The sequence below is a fragment of the Polypterus senegalus genome, chromosome 11 (assembly GCF_016835505.1).
Source record: "Polypterus senegalus isolate Bchr_013 chromosome 11, ASM1683550v1, whole genome shotgun sequence".
In the NCBI taxonomy this organism is placed as follows: Eukaryota; Metazoa; Chordata; class Cladistia; order Polypteriformes; family Polypteridae; genus Polypterus; species Polypterus senegalus.
The window spans coordinates 123,836,424-123,857,386 of record NC_053164.1 but is presented as its reverse complement, the minus strand read 5'-3'; the positions used below and the strand labels follow the sequence as shown (position 1 = coordinate 123,857,386).

Sequence of the window (20,963 nt, the reverse complement as noted above, 5' to 3'; positions counted from 1 at the left end):
TTTCCGCCACTAGCCATGATTAAATGAACGGTAAAAAGTAAGAGCAAAGCGAGGTGACTTATTTAGGCAGGCATATATATGACAGCAACACTCATGACAATGTCAATCATGTTACGTTATTATTAAAATGTTTCCTTTTCTTTTCATTACTTCTTTAACACACTACTTCTCCTGTAGGTAGCGGGTATTTTGCTATATATATATATATATGAATGACCTCCAAAGAGCGCTGAGACTTTTGATATCATGAACGTGTCTGCAAACTGGGGTCTCCTGCCCAGCAAAAGTCGAGCAGCCAGCGCGCTGCGCATAGCTGTCCGGCCTTTGAGACGCTGACTGCGCTTCTGCCTTAAGTCAAAGTGAGCACTTTTAATTTTTTCATCCTCCCCGCGCTATAGCCCAGACAAGTGCAAACACGGACCCCTTTTCTACACCACGGCAAAATAATATTAAGGCGATTCACAATCGAGGCGAGGCACAAATTTGAACGTTCACATAGAAAATGTTATTTCAATGTACCTGTACTTCTTAAAACGTTAATGTTTTACTGTTTAATAACTTATAGACTATAATTTATTATTTTTCCCTTGCACTCAGTGACCAAACCTATACACACACATATAGACACATACAAACATACACACAAGTATATGTATGTGTATATATATACACACACACACACACACACATATATATAATTTGTGTGTGTGTATGTATGTATGTGTGTGAATATATGATGTAGATAGGTATGTATGTATATATATATATTTCTTCACTAGTTTTGCATTTGGCTACAGTCAGTGTCACTACTGGTAGCATGAGGCCATACCTGGACCCTACAGAGGTTGCACAGGTAGTCCAACTTCTCCAGAATGGCACATCAGTACCAGTCATTGCCAGAAGGTTTGCTGTGTCTCCCTGCACAGTCTCAAGGGCATGGAGGAGATTCTAGGAGACAAGCAGTTACTCTAGGAGAGCTGGAGAGGGCCATAGAAGGTCCATAACCCATCAGCAGGACCAGTATCTGCTCCTTTGGGCAAGGAGGAACAGGATGAGCACTGCCAGAGCCCTACAAAATGACCTCCTGCAGGCCACTGGTGTGAATGTCTCTGACCAAACAATCAGAAACAGACTTCATGAGGGTTGCCTGAGGGCCCAAATGTCTACTAAGCCCTGTGCTCACTGCACAGCACCGGGAGCTCAATTGGCATTTGCCATAGAATACCAGAATTGGCAGGTCCACCACTGGCGTCCTGTGCTTTTCACAGATGAGAGCAGGTTCACCCTGAGTATATGTGAAAGATGTGAAAGGGTCAGGAGAAGCCGTGGAGAATATTATGCTGCCTGTAACATCATTTAGCATGACTGGTTTGGTGGTGGGTCAGTGATGATCTTGGTGGCATATCCATGGAGCGACTCACAGACCTCTACAGGCTAGACAACGGCATCTTGACTGCCATTAGGTATCAGGATGAAATCCTTGGACCCATTGTCAGACCCTACGCTGGTGCAGTAGGTCCTGGTTTCCTCCTAATGCTCAATAATGCCCGAATGCCCGGCCTCATGTGGCAAGAGTATGCAGGCAGTACCTGGAGGATGAAGGAATTGAAACAATTGAATGGCCTTCACGATCCCCTGACTTAAACCCAATAGAACATCTGTGGGACATTATGTTTCGTCCATTAGGCGGTGCCAGCTCAGGGATGCCCTCATACAGATCTGGGAGGAAATGCCACAAGACACCATCCGTCGTCTCATTAGGAGCATGCCCGGACGTTGTCAAGCATGCATACAAGCTCGTGGGGGCCACATAAGATATTGAAAAGCATTTTGAGCAGCAGAAATTAAGTTTTTGAAAAATGGACTAGCCTGCCACATCTTCATTTCACTCTGATTTTAGGGTGTCTACACAATTGAGCCCTCTGTAGGCAGAAAACTTTTATTTCCATTAAAAGACTTGGCATCCTTTTGTTCCTAAGACATTGCCCTGTCGTTATTTGTATAGATATCCAACTTCATATTGAGATCTGATGTATCTAATGTGTTTCTTTAAAGTGTTCCTTTAATTTTTGTGAGCAGTGTATATATATATATATATATATATATATATATGTGTATATATATGTATATATGTAGATATGTATATAGATATGTAGATATGAAGATATGTATATATATATCTATATATATATATATATATGTCTATATATATATATATATCTATACTAATAAAAGGCAAAGCCCTCACTCACTCACTCACTCTCACTACTCACTCACTCACTCACTCACTCATCACTAATTCTACTTCTTAATAATTCAAAAGTCTTAATCTTCCATTTTGAAGTTGGAAGAAAAATTAAAAATAAACGGACTGCTGCAGTGCACTTGACTTTCTGATATCGCTAACTTATTGGCACATCTGCGTAGAAGAACAGCATCAACAAGCACCCATTGGATTCAGATCCGCCCCCTCTAGTGCAGCACAGTACTGTCTGCCTTACCTTGTGCCTTTTCACTGCGGTTTTATGTCTGATCAGCAAGACTAAATATGTCACTCACATTCTTTAAAGATATTAGCCAGACTGTGGAAAGTCAGGGTGCCTAATAAACGTGTCTGCAAACATTATATTGGCGACACACTGTGACGTAGCAACAGGCATGTGTCAATTGCATGCATCAACTCAATGTGTGAGAGATGGGACAGTCCGAGCTGAGGCTCCACCCATTGCTATTGCACCTTTCTCCCATGTATTTGATCAGGAAATGCGCAAATTCAGCAATTTTGATGGTAAAAATGATAAAAAATTATTGTAATCTTACAGAAAACAAATTTATAGCACAGCCCAGTGGACAACTTTATTTTATGATATCTTCTTTTTTTTTTTTTTACTTTTCATGCCTCCTACGATGCAAGTCCCTGTATTGAAGTGCAGTCATGGTGTCAGAGAAGTGCTGGACTTCCACTAAGTACTGATCCAGCTGGTCCTGCACTGAAACACGAGGCTCCTTTCTTCTTCTCGCAAGCTGCATTTGCTTTTATTATCATCTGTGCTGTTATTAAAGTATCCCCACACGTTACTTTCTTGCTTTATACCCACAAACATCTGCGCAAAACTCGCCATTGGCAACCACACGTACTTACTGCTTCAACCTGACGAACCAAATTTGTTCAACAAACAAACAACGTCATTTACAGAAGTTGTGCCATGTGACTATAGTAAGTCCAAAGTAAAAGATCACCGCATAGTGAACAGCACAATGTTAAGTGTACGATCAGGGCAGTTGAACCAGATTGAACAAAAATGCTATTGCTGTTTTTCATTTTTACTCAATTTTCATTCTTGTTTTAGTTCGGTCACATATTACTAATTTTTTTTTAAATTTAGTTTTAGTTTCTCTGTATACCTTAATTTTAGTCCTCGTTCTTGTAAAACAAAAAACAATATTTTTTGTTCTAGTTCTCATTTTCATTATAGAAAATATCACTGGAGATAAGGTGTTATGTGTTGCACTCGAGTTCTAAACTAGGTGGTTCATTGTGTGGTGGGTGCGGCAACACACTTCTAGCGTATGCTCCCAACCTTAGTATAGCATGTACATTTTCCTACATTACCTGAATTATGCATTATTAAGCAATATTTCATATTGACTAAGGAATAGTCAATATGACTAGGTAACCAAGAGAGGAATCTTTGTCACAGGTTCACAGTATAATATTCAGGAAGTTACTTTTTCTGTCACCATTTCAACTTTAAAATGAAGTGAAAAATTATCCTTTAATAAACAATTATGACTGATTATTTGCGATGTGCAGAAATGTTACCTATTTAGGTAAATACATAATTGATATAATTAATCTATACTAATAAAAGGCAAAGCCCTCACTCACTCACTCACTCACTCACTCACTCACTCACTCATCACTAATTCTCCAACTTCCCGTGTAGGTAGAAGGCTGAAATTTGGCAGGCTCATTCCTTACAGCTTACTTACAAAAGTTGGGCAGGTTTCATTTCGAAATTCTATGCCTAATGGTCATAACTGGAAGGTATTTTTCTCCATTAACTGTAATGGAGTTGAGCTGCAATGACGGGGGGGAGTTTGTGTGACATCATCACGCCTCCCGTAATCCGTGAACTGACTGTCAGCGCAGTGCGTAGAAAACCAGGAAGACCTCAAAAGCGCTTAAGAAAACATGCATTATATAATTGAGAAGGCAGCGAAACAATAAGAAGTGGCGAGTGACATATACTACCATATTCATGAGTGTTGCCAGCTCGGAAAGAAAGCAAGGTGTAAACCTAAACTTTAAATTAAGTTCATAGACAGGCTACGCTGGCGTTTCACATACACAGGTAATGCGGGATACAAGTTTAATGAGAGGGCGCGGGATATAAGCGAGAGTTTTGATCACTTTGTAACTAAGTTAAAATTGTAGGTGAAGGGGTGTGCTTATGCAAATTCGAGAGACTGTGTTTGTGGGGATTGACAGTTAAAGGCGGGTGGGGAGTCACGTCATCATCTCCCTCCCACCTCATTTTGCTCTGAGCTGAGCTCAGCGCTAACGCTGTCTTCGAAGCAACTTGTCAGACTGCCACCAAATACTCACAGAAAAATCCACAAGTTAATACACACGCTGTCTCTATAGAGTTTCTACACACTGAATCCTCCAGGCACTACTTACAAAAGGTCACATTGACAATGGTGTTACGTTATTTTTAAAATCTTTCCTTTTCTTAGCACAAGCACAGCTGAGAAGCTTCGATGCATGTGCTCCATAAGCGTTAAAAATAATGCATTTAATCACACTTTGCATTACAAGCAAAGGGAGCTTTTGTCAATGCATGATTTCCTGGTACACGATTACATTGATCAAGCGCATCCCGATTCATTTTACCCTCGCACCACCTTAGTTTGAGAAGAAGTATGAAAAAATATGAGGTTAACACAGAAAAACAGATCACCAATTCAAGCTTTATGAATAATCGATTAAGCCATCAATAATTGTTTTGGTAAAGCCATCCTCCTTCCATTTTATAATTTTTCCGCCACTAGCCATGATTAAATGAGCGGTAAAAAGTAAGAACAAAGCGAGGTGACTTATTTAGGCAGGCATATATATGACAGCAACACTCATGACAATGTCAATCATGTTACGTTATTATTAAAATGTTTCCTTTTCTTTTCATTACTTCTTTAACACACTACTTCTCCTCTGGTAGCGGGTATTTTGCTATATATATATATATATGAATGACCTCCAAAGAGCTGAGACTTTTGATATCATGAGCGTTTCTGCAAACTGGGGTCTCCTGCCCAGCAAAAGTCGAGCAGCCAGCGCGTGCATAGCTGTGCCGGCCTTTGAGGCGCTGACTGCGCTTCTGCCTTAAGTCAAAGTGAGCACTTTTAATTTTTTTCATCCTCCCCCTGCGCTATAGCCCAGACAAGTGCAAACACGGGACCCCTTTTCTACACCACGGCAAAATAATATTAAGGCGATTCACAATCGAGGCGAGGCACAAATTTGAGCGTTCACATAGAAAATGTTATTTCAATGTACCTGTACTTCTTAAAACGTTAATGTTTTACTGTTTAATAACTTATAGACTATAATTTATTATTTTTCCCTTGCACTCAGTGACCAAACCTATACACACACATATAGACACATACAAACATACACACAAGTATATGTATGTGTATATATATACACACACACACACACACACACATATATATAATTTGTGTGTGTGTATGTATGTATGTGTGTGAATATATGATGTAGATAGGTATGTATGTATATATATATACAACACTCATCACTCACAACAGTGACAAAACAATAACATTGACAATCATGTTACGTTATTTTCAAAATGTTTCCTTTTCTTTTTCATTGCTTCTTTAACACACTACTTCTCCTCTGCGAAGCGCTTGGTATTTTGCTAGTATATATATATATGTCTATATATATATATATGTATGTATGTGTATATATATATATATGTGTGTGTGTGTATATATATATATATGACAGCAGCAATCCAAGCTGTGAGAAAACAGTAAAAAGGAGGCGTGTCAGACGTTGTGGTACATTTTCTGACAGCCTTCATGACGCTGCCGCCAAATACACAAAACAATTACTTTGACAATCATGTTACATTATTTTTAAAATGTTTCCTTTTCTTTTCATAACTTCTTTAACACATGACATCGCTGTGAAGCGGGTATTTTGCTATATATATATATATATATATATATATATATATATATATATATATATATATATATCACAGCGACACTCATAACAGTGACAAAACAATTACATTGACAATCATGTTACGTTATTTTCAAAATGTTTCCTTTTCTTTCTCTTTTCTTCTTTAACACACTACTTCTCTGCTGCCAAGCGCGGATATATATATATATAGATAGATAGAGATATATATATATATAGATAGATAGGAGAACAACATATATATATATAGATACATAGATATATATATATATATATATATATATATATATATATATGAGAACAACACTCATATCAATGACAAAACAATTACATTAACAATCATGTTACGTTATTTTTAAAATTTTTCCTTTTCTTTTTCGTACCTTCTTTAACACACTGCTTCTCCGCTGCGAAGCGCGGGTATTCTGCTAGTTATGTGATAAAATGAAGGCACACCAGTTTTTAATATCTGTAATAAAATATGCTGTCAATTAAAACAGATTTGACAGTGGAAAGTGACTCAAAAGATTCAGCAAACACACTTAATTCAGCAGACACACTAAAGTAGATTACACACGGAAAGATCTTTTTTTTCCTCATTGAAGTCACCTTTTTCATTAAATTAGTGTTGTGAAAAGCTTTTTTCTGCATAACAGCCTAAGCAAACATCTCAATTGCTTTGCTCATGTTTAACTTGTTTTTTCAGGATTAACTGTTAATAGCAGTACAGTTTATCGCTATACTAATAAAAGACAAAGCCCTCACTGACTGACTGACTGACTGACTGACTGACTGACTGACTGACTGACTCACTCACTCACTCACTCACTCACTCACTCACTGACTCATCACTAATTCTCCAAGTTCCTGTGTGGGTAGAATGCTGAAATTTGGCAGGCTCATTTCTTACAGCTTACTTACAAAAGTTGGGCAGGTTTCATTTCAAATTCTACGCATAATGGTCATAACTGGAAGGTATTTTTCTCCATTTACTGTAATGGAGTTAAGCTCGAAAGCCGTGGGGGGAGTTTCGTGTGACATCATCACGCCTCCCACATAATCACGTGAACTGACTGTCAACGCAGTGCGTAGAAAACCAGGAAGACCTCCAAAAAGCACTGAAGAAAACATGCATTATATAATTGAGAAGGCAGCGAAACAATAAGAAGCGAGCGAGTGACATATACTACCATATTCATGATTGCTGCTACTTCGGAAAGAAAGCAAGGTGTAAACCTAAACTTTAAATTAAGTTTATAGACAGGCTGCCACTGGCGTTTCTCATGCCCACGGGTAATGCGGAATACAAGTTTAATGAGAGGGCCTTGGGATATAAACGAGAGTTTTGATCACTTTGTAACTAAGTTAAAATTGCAGGTGAAGGGGTGTGCTTATGCAAATTCTGAGAGACTGTGGTTGTGGGGGATTGACAGTTAAGGCGGGTGGGGGATTTACATCATCATCTCCCCTCCCATTTACCTAATTTTGCTCTGAGCTGAGCTCCGCGGCTAACGCTGTCTTTCGAAGCAACTTCGTCACACTGCCACCAAATACTCACAGAAAAATCCACAAGTTAATACACACGCTGTCTCTAGAGTTTCTCCACACTGAATCCTCCAGGCTCTACTTACAAAAGATCACAATGACAAACGTTATTTTTAAAATCTTTCCTTTTCTTAGCACAAGCACAGCTGAGAAACTTACGATGCATGTGCTCCATAACGCGTTAAAAAATAACACTTAATCACACTTTGCATTCCAAGCAAAGGGGAACTTCTCTCAATGCACGATTTCCTGGTACACCGATTACTTTGATCAGCGCATCCCTATTCATTTTACCCTCGCACCACCTTGGTTTGAGAAGAAGTATGAAAAAATATGAGGTTAACACAGAAAAACAGATCACCAATTGAAGCTTTATGAATAATCGATTCAGCCATCAATAATTGTTTTGGTAAACCCATCCTCCTCCCATTTTATAATTTTTCCGCCACTAGCCATGATTAAATGAACGGTATATATATATATATATATATATATATATATATATATATATATATATATATATATATATATATATATATATGAATGACCTCCAAAGAGCGCTGAGACTTTTGATATTGTGAACGTGTCTACAAAAACAAAAACGTTCACATAGAAAATGTAATTTCTATACCACAGCCGTCGTGTAGCGCCTTTCAAAAGGGATCTACTATCGACAGATGATCCATATACATTTTAGCTGCTGTTAGTACTACTTACCTGTTGTATTACACAGTCTTTAAAATGTAGTTTACCCGCAAACACTCCATTAGTGCTCAATGTACCTGTACTTCTTAAAACATTAATTTTTTGCTGTTTAATAACTTATAGACTATATTTTATTATTTTTCTCTTGCACTCAGTGACCAAAGTTATACACACACATATAGACACATATATATGTACACATATACCTGTATATACCTGTGTGTATGTTTGTATGTATGTGTATGTATATATATATATATATATATATATATATATATATATATATACACACACACATACATACATACATACATACATACATACACATATATATAATTTGTGTGGGTGTGTATGTATATATGATGTAGATAGGTATGTATATATATATATATATATATATATGTCTATATGTAGATATGTACTGTATATAGATATGTATATACAGGTATGTATATAGCTATGAAGCTATGTATGTGTGTATATATGTATGTATATATATTTATATATATATATATATATATATATATATATACAGTAAATGTATATATATATATGTAGACTCAAACCCATTATGACAGCAGCAATCCAAGCTGTGAGAAAACAGTAAAAAGGAGGCGTGTCAGACGATGTGAGAACAACACTCATATCAATGACAAAACAATTACATTAACAATCATGTTACGTTATTTTTAAAATTTTTCCTTTTCTTTTTCATACCTTCTTTAACACACTACTTCTCCGCTGCGATGCGCGGGTATTCTGCTAGTCTATACTAATAAAAGGCAAAGCCCTGACTGACTCACTCACTCATCACTAATTCTCCAACTTCCCGTGTGGTTAGAAGGGTGACTCCATCTTCACAAAATTTGGTAGGCGGCCTCCCTGCGCTAACCGAAACCGATGTGCGTACTTATTTCGGTGGTATGGCGCCACTGTCGGCCGCCATATTGAACTTTCCAACGTCACTAATTCTCCAACTTCCCGTGTAGGTAGAAGGCTGAAATTTGGCAGGCTCGTTCCTTACAGCTTACTTACAACAGATAAGCAGGTTTCATTTCAGAATTCTATGCGTAACGGTCATAACGGTCGACAACGTCCGCCATGTTGAACTTTCTTATTTATGGCCCCATCTTCACGAAATTTGGTTGGCGGCTTCCCTGCACTAACCGAAACCAATGTACGTACTTATTTTGTGGTATGACTCCACTGTCGGCCGCCATATTAAACTTTTCAACGGTCTTTGTTACTTATGGGCCCATCTTCAAGAAATTTGGTACGTGGGTTCCCAATGCTAACTGAATCCTACTTACGTACATATATACATCCATAGCCTGCAGCTCGGTCACCATGTGAGGCGGCGTTGGGTCCCCCATCCCAACGCCTCCCACGTTTTTGGCTGCCTGCCTATATAAGGCCGTCCGTTGCTCCGGTCTCTACATTCCCTTCCTTGCTTCGCCACGGGATTCATGTCTCCCTGCTGATAATTACAGCCTTTTTATTTAATCCATGACTTCTCCGCTGTTTTATTGTTCGTTTATTACGATTATAGTTATTGTGTAGGTATTTTAGACTTCCTTTACATTGTTCAGGTACCCATTTCATTTCCTTTATCATTCCAACCATACCCCCATTAACATGTCTATCCAGGTGATCACCATTGATCAAAGAACTGTCACTTACCGAGTGGTTTCCATGCCCGGAGATGGCACCTGGCTTTTCCATTCTCTTTGTTACATATTGCACGGCCATATCAGGCTCTTATGTATTGAATGACTGGGACAGGTTCAAGGTGTGGACTGATGATGGTACAGGAGATAATTACACTACACAGGAGCACTATAAGAGTGAAATGCTTAAGCCCTTCACCTATGGTTCTGCATGTGAGTTGATGGCTGCCATTGAATTGTTCGGTTGTCGCTTTCAAGTGTACCGAAATGGCCAAATATTTTACACCTTTTGATAACCGCCAATGTCTCTTAAACATCTTAGATTCACTGGTGACAATTTCAGTAGTAGACACTTTGATGTTTATGAATGTTTAAACTCTCAAAAGCTGGATGTGAAGTTATCGATGCTTACAACGCTTGACAGATGCCGAATGTCACTTCAACCCAAGTCCTTCAAATACTGTCGTAATTGAAACAAACCATGAAAGTCAAACCGATTATGACAGCAGCAATCCAAGCTGTGAGATTTCAGACAAGATTACTTTTCACATGGCCAACTGTACGTTGCATGCTCAAGAGTAAGCTCAGCGCACAGCTTCGTCATATTACAACCAGAGGGCCAAACTAACAATGTGGTATACAAAGAGATCCTTAACAAATAATTATTGGTATATTTTCCCTCAGTTTAAAAAGGTTTAATTTTCTTCTTAATAAAAATTTTAAGGCAGTACTTCTCCGCTGCGAAGCGCGGGTATTTTGCTAGTTAATTATAAAGATGAACACGAAGTGCTGTTTTCCTTATTTACGTTTATGTTCACATGTGCACAAATATGTCAGTATAAGTCTGTCTTAACGTACAACATATAATGAAAGGACATGAGTGTGATTAATAGAACCAGTAAATTAAACTTAATATTGTCATCCATGTGAAAATACAAGTTGTGTAACAGCCCTTATTAAATGGGACTGAAATGCAGAATTATTACAAAATAATATAAACTAAGATGTTTTGTCAAGTTTTGTTATTTATATATATATTTCTTTTGTGGTATGTACTTTTTATTGTGGGGTTTTTGTCCCTTTTACTGCATTTCATTTTTTTTTTTATCATTTCTGTATATAAACCTGAAAATTATTTGTCTTAGCATTTCCTTCAGCCTCAGTTTTTAAAATAAATATTATATCAATGCATTTTTATTATGGAAGTAGGAGTCAATTAAATAATAAGTAAAATAAATTAACCATTAACTTGCTTATACTGCATAAGGGGGTGTGCACCATTAAGATTGGTTAAGAGAGCCCAAAAAATGGCAAGGACATGATTATATTTTGAAGTAAAGAACTTAGACACATGATTGTTGAGACCAAAAAATAAATGATTAGTCTTTCTTGGGACTGGCTAATTATTAGGTGATCCAGTCCCAGGCTGAAACTGCTATAATTCCCGGTAAACCGGGAACGGCCAAGCTTGTATATATAGCATTTAAAAGTGTAAAAATCGATCAAGAAATAACAGAGTTATAGTTGAAAATAATTAAGTGGCACAGTTTTTTGGCCCACGGTGTAGTGTGTTGCAGATTAATTCAGTCAACCAGCAGCAGTCGTCAGTCTTCCAGCTCCGACTAAGACTGAGTATAGTGGACTGGGAGGAGTCTGCTCTGCATTCTGCAGCTTACGAATGCCGGGACAGGGCAGACTTCAGGTCTGACATCTGTCAGACAACAGCTTTGAACAGCAACTTGAAATTGTGTCAGTCTGTTGCATCCGGATTATCTGTGCCAGGAAACTTGCCATCACAGAATGATGACAAGAAACTGGATACATCACTAAAAGCTGAAATGGTGGTGTTTCAGAGCAACGGCAAGCACGGCCGTTGTTTAGAACAAGTGTATCAGGATCTGATCAGGTAGATCGCATTCAAAAAAATTTTTTTAAACGTTAGTCTATCATATATCACCCTATGGCATTTGCCACTTGATTGACATACAGGGCGGCCAGTCTGAGATCTCTTTTCTTCTAATACACTGGTCATCCCACATGCACCCATACAATCAGATTTTGATTCACACTACGAATGCCATGAATGTAATTACCCCGATCTACAAGCTGTCAAACAAACGAACCACACGCCGTGGCGCAATGTAAAGGACAAAACACATGTTGCGTACTCTTTGCAATTTTCGACAGTAAAACTATGCAATATACAGTATATATATATATATATATATATATATATATATATATATATATATATATATATATATATAGCATTTTTAATGTAGGTAGATCATTTCAACCTGGTCATTTTAAAAGTAGCTCGCAAGCCAAAAAAGTGTGGGCACCCCTGAACTGCTTGTAGATAAGGTTAGTCTTTTATTGGTGTCAACATATTGTGGTAGTTTTATTAAAAATAAGTGTTGGTCATTCTAAAATGACCAGAGGGGACTGGGCAGTCTAATGGTCTGGAATCCCTACAGATTTTATTTTTTTCTCCAGCCATCTGGAGTTTTTTTTCTGTCCACCCTGGCCATTGGACCTTACTCTTATTCTATGTTAATTAATGTTGATTTATTTTATTTTCTTACTGTGTCTTTAATTTTTCTATTCTTCATTATGTAAAGCACTTTGAGCTACTTTTTGTATGAAAATGTGCTATATAAATAAATGTTGTTGTTGTTGTAAAACCGCTCACATGTGAGATGCCCGTGCACTGTGTCATCCCCGGGAGCCCGGGATTCCCGGGAATGACATGTGGGATTCCTGAATTCCCGGGAATGGATAAACTCGTCCGGGAATGGATTCCCTACTAATTATGCTTAACAAGTTGCTGGAGGATCTAGCCCAATTTCCCACCTGCAATATCTCCCTTTCACCACTCTTTGTATATATTTGACTATGGTTTCTCTCTGCCATTTGAGTTATTACACCAAGTTAACTTAACACTCGACTCTCTGAGTCTCTGGCACACAGTTGTCTGCAAATCCATTTGTACCTATCAATTTGGAAATAAATGGCCTTGGAATGCCATTAAAATGTGCCAGGTTTCTTTTTGAGGTAAACCACTATGTCACTTGCAAGTTCTTGGTATCTTAAACACTTTCTTCAAACGCTAGTTTTCTATAATGAGCAGATGGGTCTCTGGGTTTACTGTTAGGAGTCTGCCATTGTATTATGAGACACACTTGAGCATACACCCAACTTCACAAATAATACAGCAGTTTATAGCTGCCAATAAACCTGACCTTAGCTACAAAACAGTAATGTTATTTACATGTCTGGTTGCCACATCTACAGAAGTAAAGATTTTCTGTGTTCTGTTTTTAATGTCTTTGTGTTTCCCCATTGCATCTGTTTTGTGTTTTTTTGTCTGTAACTGCAGATCTTTAGACTCAGAGAAAGTGTGACCCATCTTTTCAGCATAAAATGTGTCAGTGATGAATCATTGCATTTTGTATGGTATAACTCTTGTTTGTCAGTAAGATGGAATTTTTGCAGTTCCCTACTGCTACACTTTTTTTTTTAATCTGAGAAATGTTTTTGCCTTAGCCATAAATCATTGATTTACAGCAAGGAGAACAGTAAACTACTTAAAATGTAATTTCCAAAACATTTTTCCAGGGATTGTGTGCATTTACTGTACATTATTCATAATATTAAATTTAAATAATGTAACACAGTCACATGTTGTTAAATGACATGCATTTCCTGGATAATGGACTGTCTGTCAAGCAGACCACAGTTTATGAGACTCAAGGAGTATGTTTTTGATAAAGTGTACAAGGCCCTACCCTGCCGCACCTCGACTATTCAGACCATATCAGCGTGTTTATGGTTCCTGCATACAAGTCCCTGCTGAAGTTCACTAAACCAGCCCACAAGAGCATAAGAGTGTGGTAGGTTGGTGCTGTTTCAGCTCTTTGAAACTGCTTCGAATTTACAGACTTGGACATTTTCAGGGAGGCTGCCATGGATGGTAACTCCTTTAATCTGGACGAGTACACAGACTCTGACTGGCTACATCTCCAAATGCATAGAGGATGTTACTATTATCAAGGAGAAGTGCACAATCTGCTCAAGATCAGAAATGCAGCCTTCAGATCTGGAGACAAGGCCGCCCTAAGGGTGGCCAGAGCCAACCAGTCTCGCACTATAAGGAGAGCTAAGTGGGCATACGCTCACGGAATTAACAAACACTTCAGCAGCACCAGAGACACACATTGTATGTGGCAGGGTGTTCAGAAAATTACAAACTACAAGCCCAACCTACACAGCAGTGATGGTGATGCCTCCCTACCAGATGAGCTGAACAACTTCTTCACGCAGTTTGAGGCGCAGAACAAAGACCCTGCGAGAAAAGCAACACCTCCCTCCATTGACCAGGTACTCTGTCTCACCATAACTGACGTGAAGAGGACTCTGTCCAGAGTCAGTCCACGCAAGGCTGCAGGACCTGACAACATACCTGGTCATGTGCTCAAAGAATGTGCCAGTCAACTGGCTGGTGTCCTCACAGACATTTTCAACACATCCCTGAGCCAGTCATTAGTTTCAGAATGCTTCAAGTTGTCCACTATCATACCAGTGCCGAATAAGTCATCAGTGACATGCTTGAATGACTACTGACCAGTTGCACTCACACCAATCATCATGAAGTGCTTCGAAAGGTTAGTCATGTCACACATAAAGACTAATCTCCCTGCCTCCCTTGACTCTCTTCAGTTTGTTTACCGCTCAAACAGGTCAAATGAGGATTCCCTAGGCTCAGCCCTTCACCTTTCCCTGACACTTCTGGATAAAAAAGACACATATGTCAGGATGCTATTCATAGACTTTAGCTCCACCTTCAACACTATCATCCCTCAAAAGCTGGTTGTTAAACTGAGCAGGTTGAGCCTGAACACCACTCTCTGCAATTGGATACTGGACTTCTTGACAGAGAGGCCCCAGTCAGTTCAGATGGGCTGCAACATTTCAAGCATCATCACATTGAGCACTGGAGCACCGCAGGGCTGCGTGCTTAGTCCACTGCTCTTCACCCTGCTGACTCACAACTGCACAGCCATGTACAACACCAACCACATCATCAAGTTTGTGGATGATACGACGGTGCTGGGACTGATAGGCAGGGATGATGAAACAGCATACAGAGATGAGGTGGAACGGCTGTCTGCATTGTGTGAACACAACAATCTATCTCTCAATGTCAACAAGACGAAAGAGATAATCGTGGACTTCAGAAAATCATATCCTGCCCACATTCCACTCAGCATCAACGGTTTAGATGTGGAGACCGTTAGGAGTACCAAGTTCCTCGGTGTGCACATAACTAAGGAACTTACATGGACATGTAACACCTCTTCACTAATCAAGAAAGCCCAGCAGAGATTATACTTCCTGAGGCGGCTAAAGCGAGCAAGTCTTCCCCCTTCTATCCTCACCATGTTCTACAGAGGCACCATTGAGAGTGTTCTGACCAGCTGCTTCACTGTCTGGTATGGCAACTGCAGCATATGCGCCTGCAAGGAGAACATTATTGGGGTACTTCTCCCTTCACTACAGGACATATTTTACAAACTCAGTGTCCGCAAGGTCTGCAGCATTGAGCAGGAGACCTTACACCCCTCATATGGTCTTTTCACACTTCTGCCATCCAAGAGAATATACTGCATCATCAAAGCCAGATCTGCCATGCTGCAGGATAGTTTTTACCCCCAAGCTGTCAGACTCCTTAACACCATGCTGCCCACTGGAATCTTCCACACAGCCTAAACCATCTCTAAAAACAGCACTTTTATACATGCAAGCCATTTTTCTGCAAAGATGAGTGTGCATGGAGAAAAGAACTCAAAATCTCATACTGACCCTAAAGTATTTTGACACTCTTGATATCCTTCTGCTGTGAAACATTCTGCCCTGCCATTGTTTACACATGTCTTAAACAACTATTATCATACACTGATAATGTCTGTATTATCTATTTCTATTATTTATTTATTATGTATTTATTATATTACATATCTTTTGACTATATTTATGTATCTAGATTGCAAATACTATACATTACATCAATGTTCATATGCTTACTACACGTCAATGTTGCTGCTACTTCTTTGTCTTGTCTTTGCACAATGTCATGTCTTGTTTGTGTTTTAATTCTAAATTTTTATTTCAATTTTAATTCTATTTTTAGTTTATTATTTGCACTTCATGTTGTTACACTGTGGACCCTGAGCTTCACAATTTCGTCTATCTGTATACTTGTATATGGTTGAGATGACAATAAAGTTCGCTTCGACTTTGAAACAGTGGAGCACTACAAGGAACAACCCTGTCTATTTTTTGCTACACTCTGTACACCTCTGACTATAAATATAACAGCTGTTCATTTGACTTACAGAAATTCTTATATGATTCTGCACTTATAGGGTGTATTAATAAAGGGAATGAGACAGAGTGATGGAGTTAAGTGGAGAACTTTGTTTCTTGGTACAAAAAGAATTGTTTACAACTTACCATCAGCTGGAACCAAGGAACTGGTTATTGACTTTGACCACACCATATAGCCTCTATGTCCAGTGACTATTCAAGGAGGTGGTGCACTCTAACAAGTACTTGGTGGTCTCTATCTATCTATCTATCTATCTATCTATCTATCTATCTATCTGTCTGTCTGTCTGTCTGTCTGTCTGTCTGTCTGTCTGTCTGTCCTGCCTGCCTGCCTGCCTGCCTGCCTGCCTGCCTGCCTGCCTGCCTGCCTGCCTGTCACTCACTATACCAGTTTCTGTATAGAGTAAAATTACAACAGCAAAAGCATACCAAAAATTTAAATAATTCCTACCTATCATACCTTAAATTTTGGTCCAAAAGATCTCATTACTAAGATTTGATGCATCACAATTCACAAATGTGGGTTCTGCAGTTTTATTTTCTTTCTTTTCTCTAGTTATGCTGTTGTTAAATAATCAGTTATTGATGGTGTACTAAAACTTAATATGGGGCCTACATATTCCATGCAAGTTTTTTGCATGAATTACAAACATTATAGAGTGCATACATCATAAATGAGTTTGTTTTTAAATTCATCCATTCAATTTCTATACTCCTTACTCAGTTCATAATCATGGAAATTTCATCAACCTTAACATTTGTATTATCTGGACTCAATAAATTGTCCTTGCCTGAACAATCAGCCTTTTTGACTGAGGCTGTGCATGTATGTTTTCAGTTTCTTTGAGTGGAAAAAATGAAAGAAAATGTCAAAATGCTTCTTCACATCATCCTTTATATGCTGTATTTTTTGGGAAAGTTTGACTTGTGTTCTACAGCCCAATTGTGAGAGTAGGAAGAACATGCAAAAATACAAAAACTATTAATTTTGCCACACGTGCAGCCAGTTCCAATGTTCTTCTCACTACTGCATGAAGCATGTTGTTTTGATTAATGAATTCCCGCTTCAAGTGAACTGGTCTTAAACCAGTGAAAACTACCATTTAAAATTGAGCGCAGTAATTAACCCAAGTTAAATATACAGGTAGACATCGACTTACGACCACGATTGGTTTCAATTTACCATTTGTAAGTATATCTGGACGGAAGACGGACCGGTGTATGTATTCAACTCCACCTGTATGTATAGTCCTGTATAGTAAGTTCCTTAAGTCATATTGCTTGTTTTATATCCTTTTTATCATCATTCTTAGCATATTGTGTGGATTTTCTATTTTTTTTTTCTGTTATTTTTTTATTTTATTCTTTTGGTTTATTACTGTTGTTCACATGAATGCTGAACCTTTAACCTTTAGCTTCATGAATCCTTCATCATTATGTGCCTCGCATGGTGTCCATTATTAACTCTGAGAGGAAGAATTGTACAGAACGAGTCTGAGCACTCATAATCTTCTGTTTAAACATTTCAGCCTGTGGTTGCATTATTCCTATATACAGTAGCAGTTTGTATAAAGCAGCACATTGTGAGTCACAACACAGAAACTTCAGAGGTTATCCGGATCCAAAGCTAAACCGCCACAGTACAGCACATGCAGCAAGGTTACAACTTAAAGTCACTTGTGATTGCATTTACTTTCTTTCTTCCCTCATACTACTTAATTACCTTCATCTTTGGGTCAAGACCAATTGCCTTTTTTCTTATAACTGTAAGACAAATATAACTGAACATAGTCAAAACTGCTGCAGGTAATATACTGAGATCAAGATGAATGAGTCCTGGCCTAGGGAGCTAGTGTGGCAAAAACTGTCATTTGCCAGTGAGTCGCAGTAGCAGTTATAAATCAAATGGTCATAAGACAAACAGGTTGTAAGTCAATGATTGCCTTTACTGCAAATCATTGGGTTAGACATACAGTATATAGGAAAAGCTTTGGAGTATATTCCTCATTGTTTAAAATAGTCATTTTTCATATCATTAATGATGACACAGACATGGTGATGTTGCACATGTGCTAGAAAGTCTCCATGCATATCTGAAACATGCATAGTTGATAAACTTCGTATAAATCATCTTTTTTTAATCAACATTATTCTTGATTCTTTACTTTTTACGCAACATTCTTTCCTTTTCACTCTTTTACAAGATGGAGTGAACATTCTTTCTCTGTAAAACGAGTCTATGTAAAAGTCACAGTCAACAAAGCTATCAAAAAATAGGATTTTACATTCTTACAACTTGTTTTAAATGTTTGTCAATCACACTAGATGAGCAAACTAACACTGAGAATGTTGTGAAAGCAACCAGGAAAAAATTACACGGGAAAAGTATTATTGCTGCTCAATCAGATATTATATGATTCCAGTTTGTTTTTTTAAGTCAGCAGTCCCATGGTACTACAAATACCTCAGGGCCATGATTAGAAGTGATTTTCCAGATACAACTGTTGGAGAGGTTGGAATTGTTGCCAAATCTTTTTTTAAATTAATATAAATGTCACTCATTTTTGTTATATTTTATTATTGACAAATGTAAAATTAAATAAGGTTTGTGTGTTGTGACAAATAGTCTTGTTCTGAATTAACAAGTAAAATGGTATCCTTCTATATAAAAGCGGTCGGGATTGACCTTCCGTCCCGTGAGTGCTACGCAGGCGTGGAGTTTCACACACGCCCCGTCCATTTTGCAATGCACAATGGGATTTGTAGTTTTGTTTTTCCAGGTAAAAAATGATTTTCTACTCCAGACTGTGTGATATCTTCTTCTTCTTTCTTACTATATAAAAGCGGTCGGGATTGTCCTTCCGTCCCGTGATTGGAAAGCGTAGCAGTATTCCGCTTATCACAGACTTACTACTTGCAGCTTGCGGTACGAAGCGACATGATGTGAGCAGAGTTCTGGTGCTCCCATCGTTTCCTTGCTTTTGTGCGCGATGCGCTGGAAAAATAGACAAAATTATGTCTCTGGAAATAATTAATGTTGATGGAGTATAAATGCCTCACCGTGTAGTAACTATCAGGGTGGTTCAAAAGGGCGACCTCAATATAGAAAAAAAGTTTAAATTTCATCACAAAAATAACAGAAACTACGAGTATTAAAGTAATACCGCTCAAATGCAATATAACCAAATTAATGAGTTTGTATAAAATATCAAATTGATCTACATATTGAATTGCCTTAAGAAATGGTCAACTTAAAAGTCGGTCGCCTTAAAAGGCAGGTCAGCCTGGTTATATAATATGAGGGTCACCCTGCTAAGGGGCCTAGTAAGAACAAAGGTTCTGGTAAGAAAGGACAGTGATCCAGCTGTACCAGATCCCAGGATGAAATAGAGGTGAGCAAAGGATTAGACGTCCAAAGTAAATGACCATAATAGGAGAAGGTCACAAGATGGTGCAGTTTGTATTGGTGTGTCTCAGGTCACAGCTATCATTTGAATAGGCTAGATGGATGTATTGAAAGAGACTATGCTGTTAGTTATTTTTACAAACAGACTGACACTTTGCCAGACTTATATGTTGATAAATTTATATCATATTTGTTCACTGATTAGCTATTGTAAAAAGAAAAAAATGTTTTAAATAAAGTACCATAAAGTGTATGGTATGCTAGTTCAAGTTTTTGCACTAATTAGATGAAAAGCTTCAATTTAACAGCAGAAAAATATTTATACTCAAGCAAGGATAGTAGCTTTACATTAAGCAATTGTACAGTATACTAGCCAAAGTCTTGATTTGATTTGTTTCTTTCAATTGGATATTTTACATTTAATAATATATTATTTGTGTGATTATTTATATATGTATAAAAAAAAAGCGAGAACAGCAGCAAAAGATTGTATACTTTTATCTTGCATTCTGATGGAATTAATGTCCATAACAAGCACCAACAGATCATTTAATTAGGTCATAAGTGTTTCCATATCAAACTGTGGCAGTTTCATAATTAAAATGCTGAATTTAAGCAGAAGAATGCTGTTCCATGTTCAATAATCTAATGTGTTACAGGACGGTTCTGTGGAGATAAACTGCCTGAGCCCATAATCTCAACTGACAGCCGCCTATGGATTGAGTTTCGCAGCAGCAGTAATTGGGTGGGAAAGGGGTTTTCTGCAGTGTATGAAGGTAAGTATCATTTTATTAAGCAGGATTAGAAATTTGCATAACAAACTCTGTTTATTTGAACACTTAAAGTATGAATTTACTTCCATTCACAAAGAAAATAAACTGAATTGTCTTTTTGCCATGCATTTTTTAAATAATTGACATGGAAACAATTCTATCTTTCAACTTGTCAAAGCATTGGCATGTTAAGCTGTATGTTTTTCAGCTTTGCTGTGATTTACTAAATGTAATACTTAGCA

At 37.9% G+C, this 20,963-nt stretch overlaps 1 protein-coding gene across 2 annotated transcripts in view; it reads left to right on the top strand.

Moving 5' to 3' along the window:
- The window catches only part of bmp1a (bone morphogenetic protein 1a), a 415,384-nt gene that overhangs the window by 301,029 nt on the left and 93,392 nt on the right, over positions 1-20,963 (top strand). For both annotated transcript variants that reach the window (XM_039769599.1, XM_039769597.1), the window contains exon 10: positions 20,608-20,724. In XM_039769599.1, the coding sequence (XP_039625533.1) occupies positions 20,608-20,724 (117 nt within the window). The remainder of the gene's footprint in view (positions 1-20,607; positions 20,725-20,963) is intronic.